Genomic DNA, 11601 nt, shown 5'->3' on the forward strand with positions numbered 1-11601 from the left:
CCTTCAGGTGAACATCTTTAGAATACAGCTAGAATAACACAAAACATTAAGAAATGAGTTCAGATGCAAAAACCTCTAAATGCCATCTAAAGGTTTCTTTTAAAATGAGCTCTTTTGTCAGGCTCTTGTTTGTAATTTCAGTAATTATTTATCAACATAAATGAAATTACTTAGAGTACTTTCATTGCCTGTAATGTAAAATAACAACACAAACATTGGAGATTGAGAAAAATGCTCGTTTTTGAAGGAAATTTCAGATGGCATTTGGAGTTTTTTTTGCATCTGAACTTCAAATATTTTATATACATACACTTTCTGGAAGTACAACAGTGTAACTCTTTCCTTTTTAACTAAAAATAGGCACTAGTACCTAATAAATGACTACTAATGTATACAAATATTAGAAGTTGTCACAATTGGAACTAGTCAATTATATTTCAATAACACTTTAAAATTGTAACTACATACAATAAAACTGTTACGCATGACTACTGATTTAAGTACTAGTAATAATGAATTAGTACTATAGTGTCTTTAATTGCTAATATTATCTAAGTGCTTAGAATTAATTAATTAATACTAGTATTGGAGGAAGAGGCATTGGCTAATAAATAAGAACTTGCATTTACTGGAAAATATACTAGGAGGAAGAAAATCATAAGGCTATACATTTATTTTGTTAAAGCATTTAAGGCATGAACCACACTGACGAGTTAAGTAGCGAATCACGTCACATTTATTAATTTCGTCCAAACAACTTCCCGTTAGAAATATGATTATAAACACTTGCAACACATAGACATTGTTTTAGAACAGTGCAACCAGTTGAAAACCAAGACCAACATAAAAAGATTGAGCACTTGACTTTAAAAAAAAAAAAAAAAAAAAAAAAAAAGATGCTTTGGGAAAAAAAGCTGGAAACCTGTTTTTCCTACAATTAAGTCAATGGTTACAGGTTTTCAGCATTCTTCAAATTATCTTCTTTTGTGTTTAACAGAAGAAAAAAAAACACTTCAAGGAGAGTAAATAGTGAGTAAATTTTACATTTTGGGTAAACTATCTGGGTAACCTTTTATTAGGTGAAGAATCATATATGGTAACTTCACTGACAATGATTTCAATATCACTCACTATTCTATTTCTCATAAAAAATCTAAAAAGTTCTTGTAAGTCACATCCCCAAATAACAATCCAGGTTTGTTTTTCAATGAGTGCTGTATAAAGAGTTAAATTTGTCTATTTTAAACACTGTTACAATAATATGGCCTGGTGGCTTCAACAAAAACACATGCCATCAATAACACCCTTGTTGCTCTTTAACAGTCAATAAACCATCATTAATAATCAGCTTATATGAATAAATGTGTTCCCTCCATATTCTGACTGTTCAAAATCCTTCTTTGAATTTATGTTTGATGTGTGCTATTTGACTGAGCGCCGTCTGAAATGATCTTCTAAAAGAGAATATTTCCTCAGCATTATGTTTATTTCACTCTAAATTTGATAAAAAGAACCAACGTTCTGCCATAAAAGTGAAAATACACAATCTACACAGAGGAAGCTGAGAAAAAGATTCTCATTAGATTAAGATTTCAGCATCTGACATTAAGCTCAGCAGTGCTGCATGAGTGGGGATTTCTCCCAGTCTGCTCTTACTTTAGCAACAACCTTGAATTTCTTGGGTTGAAGAACCACGCCAAACTTGCCCTGGAGGTCAGGCAGAGGCTGGCCAGTGGGCATCTCCAGAGTAAACCTTTGCAAAATCCACGCCAGGAAGAGAAAGAGCTCCATCTTTGCCAGGGCCTCGCCGAGACAAACACGCACCCCTGCGCCGAATGGCAGATAACTGCCCGACGGGCAGCACAAACCATCACCCTCCTCATTCAGAAAGCGTCCTGTCAGATTAGAGGATTCACTGTTACTGATAATGTTCAAAGCGAGAGACAGCGAGAGACAACCGGCTTTCATCATAGCAGATCCTCACCTGGGTCAAAGAGCTCAGGGTTCTTCCATTCCTTCTCATCATGATGTAAAGACCAGAGGTTAATAACGACCCGCGTCCCTTTCTGCACTGTGTATTCACCAACACTGTACAAATAAGAGTGAACCATTTCAATATTAGCATGAGTCTAAGACGATAAGGGTTTTCACTCTATTTAAATATATATATATATATATATATATATATATATATATATATATATATATATATATATTTTAAGAGGATTGACAGAAATGTAAGAAGTGTAACAGAAGTTTATATGAGGCTCAGACATGAACATGGGCTTTTATTATATAAAAGAAGCCACTAAAATGAATAAAAATGCATATCAATTCATCATTATATCTGTGAATATATAAATTCTACAAATTCTCTTATATATGTGCTCATTGCTTCATATTTAGCATATTTGTTCTCTTTGCAGCACTGAAAAATAGAACCATAGAAAGTCAGAAGGGTTTAGATTAGTTATGTTGAGTGCAAGGCAGCACAACGTCGCAGTGGGTAGCATGATCGCCTCAGAGCAAGAAGGTCGCTGCTTTGAGCCTGGGTCGGTTGGCAGTTCTGTGTGTGGTTTGCATGTTCTCCTCGTGTTTGCATGGGTTTCCTCCACAAGACCAAACATGCGCTATAGGTGAATTGAATAAAGAAATTGGCTGTAGGTTATGTGCAAGTGAGTTTGTATGGATGTTTCCCAGAACTGGGTTGCAGCTGAAAGGGACTATGTAAAACATATGCTAGATAAGTTTAGCTTAATTGGCCTTAGTGTATTTGTGTGAATGTAAGAGCGCATGGGTGTTTCCAGGTGTTGGGTTGCAGCTGGAAGGGCATCCGCTGCATAAAACATATGCCGCATATATTGGCGGTTCATTCCGCTGTGGCAACCCCTGATTAAAGGGACTAAGCCCAAAATGAATGAATGAATGTTGAGATAATAAACTAATTACTATAAATTACGATGTTATCTTTTCATGAGGGTACATCCACTCACTGATTGAATTATGTAACATTCTCTCCTGAATTCTGTTATTGAAAACAAGTAGCAACGAAATCATATAATAGATTTGAAAAATGTTGTGATAAACAGATTTACAAATGCCATTTGTTGAAAACATTTTGTTTGGTTGTTTTTATGCATTCTAAAAACATTGTGCGCATTAAATTTTCCATTAGAATTTTTGATGAATATGATGTTGACAAGTTAGAATGGTGTTGAAAAATATAGACACAGTTCAAAGCAAAATTATTACAATGCAAATTTAATACCTGTGAATTTTTCATTTTTCTTTTTCATATTTTTCCCCAGGTAAAATTTTCACAGTATTTCCCATAGGCTACTATTTTTCCTTCTGAAGAAAATCTTATTTATTTTAATTTTAATAATAAAATTTTATTAGCCCCCTTCTGTCACCATGGCAAAGACAAAAGTTAAAAGACAAGTGAGTTATAAGAAACTAGCATATATATGACAAATGCGTTTAGATTTTCCATTCATTTAATAATATTTATCCATATTGAATCCTCTAAAGGGAAAAACACCTGGCAGGGTTTCTTCATGTTTTACCAAGTTAAATTAAAAAATTTAAGACATTTTTAAGACCATGATGAATGTAAGTTTAGACTTAGACAGGTCTAAATGCTAAGGATTTTTTCGAACGTCCCAGTTAGAAAAGATTTTCACTTCCCCCGTCAAAAAATTATTACAATTTAATACAATTATAATTTTTTTTTACAATAATTTTTTTCAAATATACTCATTCACAAACCCCATAACTCTTACCAAAAATAGAACAAAACAATAATATAATAATACAATTAAGAAAATAAATTAACAGGAAAATTAAGAACTGTCAAAAATTATGTAAGACCCAAAACACAACATTTCAGTAGATTTAAGACCTTTTAAGGCCTAAAATCTAGCTTTTGAGATTCACCGCGGATACCCTGACCTGGAGTCCTGCAGCGCCACATGAGGGATGAGGAGCGGAGAAACAGGTCGAATCCTCAGCACTTCTCTGATAGTGGCCTCTAGATAAGGTAGATTCCCCCTGTCGCTGAGCTGAGGGTGTCTTTCTTTCCCAATCTTACTGTCGAGCTCCTCTTGAATCTTTCTCTGAACCTAAAGTCAAATTCAAAGAACGTTTTAGATGTTTAACTGAAAATCAATAGTAACCTGTTTGGATCAGCACACCCAGTCGAGAGGGCGGTTTCATTTCGGCCTACCTGTGGATTGTGGACGAGGTAAGCTATAGACCATTTGAGTACAGTAGTAGTGGTTTCCACCCCAGCCCCAAAAATGTCCCCCACCGTCATGAGCACATGATCTTCAGTTAAACCGACATCACGAGTGCTGCTGTTATTGTTTTCTGAGCTGCGTTTCGCCCTCAGAAGAGCATCCAGGAGATCCCGCTGCACGTTATCACTGTAGGTCACCTGTAGATGGAGACAAACACCACATCATTGACCAGGTGTCCTGACATTCTTATCCTACCCATCAGATTATGTTACCAACACTGAATGGTTTTCTGATGTTGGGGTTAGGGATTAGATAGGTTAGGGCGATATACGGTTTCATACCACACTTCTCTATATTAAAATTTACACTTGTAGCAATTTTGCATTTTGTGTCATCACCGGCAGTTTCTGTAAATATGACACAAGCGATGAAAATGGTAGTTTATAAAGTTATGCATACTTATGAGCATTAATATCGTCGAGGTGTAACATTAACATCATTTAAAATTTCATTCTTAAAAATAAAAGCTCCTTCTTGGCTTTTTTTGGTTCCACGCAGATCTTTAAAGGGACAGTTCACCCAAATGTTGTTATTTACTCATACTGGTTTCAAAACTTTATGGGTTTCCTCCCATTGTTGAACATGTTTTTGAGCTGAAAATATTCTGAAAGCCTATAAAAATTGACTTTCATAATATTTGTTTTTCTTGCTATGGAAGTCAATGAGGTTTTTTATATTTTTTAGCTTTCATTTCTAGCTTTTTTTTTTTTCAACAGAAGAAGGGAACAAACTTAAGGTTTGGAACAGTGTTGGGGGTATGAATTACAAGTAACGCGAGTTACTTAATATTATTACAAAATAAAGAGTAAAGTAACGCATTACAAAAAGTTATAATATTAGAGTTACTTCATAAAAGTTGTAATGAGTTACTTTTTAGTTTAGTTCATCTACTTTTACAAAAATAATTTACAGAATTAAAAATAACGTCGTCACGTTAAATCCCCCACACACAATGAGAGAATGCAGGAACAGACAGAAATGAAGATGGCAGAGCATTACATTTCTGCAATGAAAATATTCTCATTATTTTAAACACATGGAAGATATGGAAAAGATGATTATCTGAATGAACAGTGACTTTACTTTTTAATCAGACAGAAAGTACAAAAGTAGCAAACACATTGCTTTAAACTTTCATTAATCTGTACGCCATGTAGCCTATAACTCTGGGGTAAGGAAGTTCTCAGAAGATAAAATTATCCTACATTCATTTTTTGATGCGTTTTTTAAAGGTAAAAGAAGGTTATATCGTGTGTTGTTAATTGTAGAGCTCCACTTTAAAAAAAAAAAAAAACAAGACACCCCCCCCCCTGAAAGAGATCAAGCCTCAACCAGGTCAGAAAAAGTAACACAAAAGTAACTCAAAAGTAACATAACACATTACTTGCCATAAAAAGTAACTAAGTAACAGAACTAGTTACTTTTTTGGAGAGTTTAACTCAATATTGTAATGCATTACTTTTCTACCCTGACACTGGTTTGGAAAAAGTAAAAGGTGATCAAATAATGAGTAAATTTTGGGGTGAAATGTCCCTTTAATATTCTTAGAACCTCTCCATTCCACAAAAGATTCTGTACTGTTCAAATTAATCGAATGAGGAGTTCAGATGCAAAAACCTCTACGTGCCATCTGAAATTCTTCTAAAATTAGCATTTTTCTCAGGCTCCTATGTCTATGTTCAGTAATTTCACTTTTATGGCAAAGAATTGGTCATATAATAAATAATAAATAATTGGTGAAATAACCGAACATTAACATAAGGGGCTGAGAAAAATGCTCGTTGTAGAAGAAAATTCCAGATTTTCGCATCTGAACTCCTCAAATGTTCTAAAAGACTTTTGGAACTTTTCTTCTGAGAGTGCAGTAGAAAAGGATTATTTAGATTACTCAAAAAGTAGGCTATATAAAGATTATCTTTTACTTGTATTCATTTCATAGGCTACATTTTTTTGTAATATGAAATTGCACATTTACCTTGTGTTCCTCATATTTCTTCTGAAGCAGTTTATCTCTGATGGAAATGCATTGTCTTAGGATTCTGAGGTCTTTATTTGGGAAAATCTGAAAGGAAAAATTAAATTAGTGTAGTTATGGAATAGAATTAAAATATTTCTTCAATCTGGTTGCAACAAAACTATAATATTATAATATTAATAAACATAAGTAAAAAGTAGGAATAGCTGTTTTGGGCTATTTGAATTTAACTAAATATGGCCCATGTGCATATAGTTAAAAACTAAATTTAGAAATATTTCTATAAACCTTAAAACACATTAAAAATCATGGTAAAATTAAAAGTTCATTTAATTGTAAGAATATTTCACAATAATATAATTTGATTTTATTAAATATGAAAGAAATCATCAAAATCAGTGTCAACTTTTAATAACCCCAAACATTTACCTTAACACATGAACTCAAATCTCACCTGCAGCCATGGGAAAATATCCACCAAGCTGTCCTTTGCAACTGTATCCACGATTCCCTGGCTGTACTGGAGCATGGACTCAAACTCAGCATCTCCACGTTTATACGAGGAGTTAAAACACAAGGCACACACCACATTTGTGACAGCGCGTGTCAACTCCGGTCCCAGATCCACAGCACTGTTTTGGCTTTCAGTCAACACTTCACACATAGAGCTCGCCTCCCTGCAAACTTTGCAGAGAAAGAATTAGGTGTCAGCTTCTGTTTATAATGTTTTATACAGTTGAAGTCAGAATTATTAGCCCCCCTGTTTATTTTTTCCCCAATTTCTGTTTAACTGAGAGAGGATTTTTTTTCAACACATTTCTAAACATAATAGCTTCAATAACTCATTTCTAATAACTGATTTATTTTATATTTGTCATGATGACAGTAAATAATATTTGACTAGACATTTTTCAAGACACTTCTATACAGCTTAAAGGGACATTTAAAGGCTTAACTAGGTTAATTAGGTTAACTAGGCAGGTTAGGGGTAATTAGGCAAGTTATTGAATAATGATGGTTTGTTCTGAAGACAATTTAAAAATATAGCTTAAAGGGGCTAATAATTTTTACCTTAAAATGTTTTTTTATTACTAAAAACTGCTTTTATTCTAGCCGAAATAAAACAAATAAGACTTTCTCCAAAATAAAAATTATTATCAGACATACTGTGAAAATTTCCCTGCTCTGTTAAACATAATTTGGGAAACATTAAAAAAATAAAAAATAAAATAAATCAGGCAGGGCTAATAATTCTGATTTCAACTGTATGTGATCAAAACAAGTCTTATGTTGTTCGAACTTTTTTCTTCAATAACCAAAATGGACCATGAATTTAGCAACATTTAGCAAATGTTTGATCAGTAAATGTACATTGCTAACAACTTTAATTATTTTCTCAATATTTAGATTTTTTAGAACCTTTAGATTCCAGATTTTGGCATTTCAACCAAATATTGTTCCATTTTAACAAACCATACATCAATGAACTGCTTGTTTACTTTTTAAATGTTTTTTAAAAATGTATAATAATTTGGACAATTAAGACTTTTACCACTATCTGCTAGTTCAAGATTGCTTTGAAAGAAAATATAAAGCAAAGAACATTTTGGATTTGAACGAATTCATAAAATTAATTATAGATTATTTTCCCAGAGATGGGTTGCAGCTGGAAGGGTATCCACTGCTTAAAACATATGCCGGATAAGTTGGCGGTTCATTCCGCTGTGGCAACCTCGGATTAATAAAGGGACTAAGCCAATAAGAAAATGAATAAATGAATTATAGATGTTTATAGAAAAAATAATTGTAAAATACTTTCTTCTGTCTACCAAGCCCTTAGGCAGAATGGAAAAGATTCCACAAACTACATGGAGGTGGAAAGAATTTGCATGGAAAAATCTAATACGTCTTTTCATTCCCCTAAAATTAAAAGCACACAATTGTCCACACCACAAACTTGCTTGAGGATAGGTGGGAAGGTTGAGATCACCTCCAAATTTTCTGGAAATATTTCCTTTCTGGATCAAGGTTTTATTGGAAATGGAAAAGACCTTAGGATACCGTACACCAAAAGACTAGAAATTATCTTGAAATCTATGAAGAGGTGGTAGTGAAGGAGGATGTTTACCCTGTAAATATATTAAGTGTGGCAAGCAAGAGGAGAAATACCAGATACTGCTGTAAGTATGACACCCCCTCCTCTATTGGCGATTGTGAAGGAAATAAGCAATATGGTAGAATTGACATTTATTTCGAGACTTAAACAGGACTTATTTCTAAAAACATTGGAAGAAATGGAATGATTACTGCAATGTTAACAACTGTTGAATGCATTGAATCTGGAACAAAGTAACCTCCCAATGTTGTGTTTTCGTATTTACTTATTATTTTTGTATTTGTTTATCATTTCATGTGCAATTTGCAGATTTTTGAATGTAAAATGTTCTGTTGTAAAATTTAAAACTGATCAATAAAAAAATAAAGTAGCAGCTGTCAGATGATGTATATATTTCAATTTCTAAAATTTGACACTCGTGGTTTTGTGGTCCTGGGTTATATATTTAACCGCAGTGCTTTATATGTTTGTATCACAATAACCTGCAGTGACACTCACTTATCTTCTCAATAGAAACTGAACCTTCTCCAAACATGCAAAGAGCTCCATGAACCATTTTGCGGTGAAACTTCCATGTGGAACTGTAGTCAGCAAACGCTATATCTTTCCCATCTCGAGTTAACAAGTCTGTTGTAACCTAGAAGACAATCGTAGAAAGTCTCAGTAAAGAAAATACATTTTCATTGAAAATTAAAGGTAATGTTGACCCAAAAATCATGTACTCTTCCTCCCCTCATTCACTTAAAAAATAAATGTTGCTGCTTGTTTAAACTACTTATTAAAATGAGTTGAAACATCACAATTCTTAAGGGTTTATTTTGGGGGCAACTTAGCTCTTATGTTCAATCTACCTAAATTTGTAAAAACTATTGGGTTAACCTAATCGATATGTGTTGGCAAAACATGAAGGAATTGTGTGGAACTCAGCATTTTTTACATTGCTCCAAACCTGATTGACCAGTTTCTTTCATCTTTTTAACACACAAAAAATGTGACGCATGTTAGAAACTGGATTTACTATGGAGATCCTTTTTCAGCTTCTTTCAAAATATCTTCCTTTATGTTCAATAGAAGAAAGAAACTCATTAAGGTTTGGCACCAATTCAGGATAAGTAAATCTTTTATTTTTGGGTGAGTTTACACTAAGTTCATATTTAGTAAAAAAAACAAATCACATTAATGTGAAATATTCTTACAATTGAATGATATGTTTAATGGTATTTAATATACAGATTTAGGCAGTTCATTCTGCTCTGACGACCTCTGATTAATAAAGGGACTAAGCCAAAAAGAAATGAATGAATGAATGAATATGTAAATTTAGTTTAACCATATGCAGATGGGCCATATTTAAATTAACAAAATTTAAACAGCTAAAAATGGCTAATTAAACTGAATGTGATTGTATGTACTTACAGTCCGTGGCCTCCCTGCAAATATTTTTCCTTTTTTGATCAGGATCTCCTTCGCATGATGGTGGTTGTTCACAATGAGCAGTTTGTGGGAGCCCATCATGAGGGAATACAGATCTCCGTATTTCTTCTGCAGGTCCTGAAAGAAGATGTGCGGAGGACTGTCGCTCACCAGGCTCATCAGACTCCCGATGATGGGCAGTGAAGGGAGACTTGGAGGAGATCTATTTCCTGCTGGCACAAATCCATTCATCTTCTGTTTGAGATACAGAGCTGCCAGAGTCACTGCGGAGAACAGGCTTAAACAGAGCAGCCAGGGCAGGATGAGTGCTTCAGCCATTGTCAGCTATATTCAACTGAGTGTCCTCCAGCTCTTCTGAACAGCACTGCCTGTGTTAGCGAGCCGACAGGAGACTTTTATGCAGATCCTTCAATGCCACCTCCTTGACCCTGAAACAGTTCAGCTTCAACTATCTAAGTGTCAGGGAGGCTGTTTTCAACAGAGCTGTTGATCGTTTCCTCATATTCAGAGATGCTTGTGTGAGCACAATCGGCCACTTAAACTCTGCAGACCCTGTATTAGAATGATATCATCAATGTTTTGCTTTAAATCCTTGTAAAGGTCTGTGGTGGGTCTATATATGGCTAAATAAAATTTTAAAAAAATCAGCACACTGCCACAAATTAGTCTTTTGATAGCACAAAGCTATCAAAATACTAATTAAATTGCACAACATTTTACCTGCAAGGTCTTCATCAGGTCACAGAGGAAACACAAGAGAACTCAAGACTCTAAACATCACACCTGCAAACAATGATCATCCCAATCAACCAATGAGTAAGTAAATTAAAAAATACAGTCAAAAGCCAAAACCAATAGAAAATAACTATAAGAAACCATCAGAAAATCAGAATCGGTTTTAGTGTCCTGTGTGCTTACACACAAGGAATTTGTTTTGGCTACAGAAGCTTCCAGTGTACATAAAGTGACAAGTGGCAACACTAAAAATAAATGTGATAAAAGACGATCCACGTTAAACAGAGATGCAGTTAGTCAGAAAGCTCTGGATGTTCAATTGTATGTACAGATTTGTTATAAATGTACAAGTTATAAGTTGCTGTGTACAAATGCATAGAGAAAGGATTGCATTGTATATTGTTATAAGGTGCCGTGTACAAGTGCGTAGGAAAAAATAACAACAACAACAAAAAAACACTCATATATTTGTCTTTTGAGAGCTAAAGTGGCAGTGTGCTGACTTTTTACTTTTTCTATTGTGTTTGGCTTGATTGAGCACCTGCCTTTAAGATTTTCCTAGATGTGCACACACTGATTGTTTTTTAATAGATGGTACCATTTGAAAGTGTAGGATCCCTGTTTTCTACGGATAGAAACCAGTCTTTTATTTGATATTAAGCAAGTGTTTAAGTGTTAGATTTTGAAACCAAAGGCTCTGCTTAAATCTTTAAACTTAAATGTGTATGTCACATAACCTGCTTGAATACTCCCTCAGGCCTCAAGTCTATTATTATTGAGCTTACAGGAATTAACAAGAAACTGAGGTTAAAACTTTATTCATTCATTTTGTTTTTGGCTTATTCCCTTTATTAATCCAAGGTCGCCAGAGTGGAAACCAACTTATCCAGCTTATTTATGCAGCGGATGCCCTTCCAGCTGCAACCCATCACTGGGAAACACCAATTCACTCTCCTTCACACATGGGCGAACCAGAGCACCCGAAGGAAACCCATGACAACACGGGGAGAACATGCAAACTCCACACAGAAAGCCAACTGACC

At 34.3% G+C, this 11601-nt stretch overlaps 1 protein-coding gene across 1 annotated transcript; it reads right to left on the reverse strand.

The window, feature by feature from the left end:
* Positions 1–713: 713 nt before the first annotated feature.
* cyp17a1 (cytochrome P450, family 17, subfamily A, polypeptide 1) lies at positions 714–10482 on the reverse strand. The gene is made up of 8 exons (NM_212806.3): positions 9806–10482; positions 8888–9026; positions 6728–6957; positions 6274–6360; positions 4226–4435; positions 3952–4121; positions 1985–2088; positions 714–1895 (listed from the first exon to the last, which is right to left on the reverse strand). Exons 1-8 carry the CDS (start codon positions 10139–10141, stop codon positions 1612–1614), a joined length of 1560 nt encoding a protein of 519 aa, NP_997971.2. The 5' UTR covers positions 10142–10482; the 3' UTR covers positions 714–1611.
* Between the last annotated feature and the right edge of the window lie 1119 nt (positions 10483–11601).

The sequence above is a fragment of the Danio rerio genome, chromosome 13 (assembly GCF_049306965.1).
Source record: "Danio rerio strain Tuebingen ecotype United States chromosome 13, GRCz12tu, whole genome shotgun sequence".
Classification (NCBI taxonomy): Eukaryota; Metazoa; Chordata; class Actinopteri; order Cypriniformes; family Danionidae; genus Danio; species Danio rerio.

Bases quoted from the DNA above. Each gene is read 5' to 3' on its own strand.
- cyp17a1 (NM_212806.3), bottom strand. From the start codon at position 10,141: ATGGCTGAAGCACTCATCCTGCCCTGGCTGCTCTGTTTAAGCCTGTTC. The intron at 6,958-8,887 runs GTGAGTGTCACT...TTCTCTGCAAAG, and splicing joins AGTTTCTATTGAGAAGATAA to TTTGCAGGGAGGCGAGCTCT. The intron at 4,436-6,273 runs GTAAATGTGCAA...CTCCATCTACAG, and splicing joins AGAAATATGAGGAACACAAG to GTGACCTACAGTGATAACGT.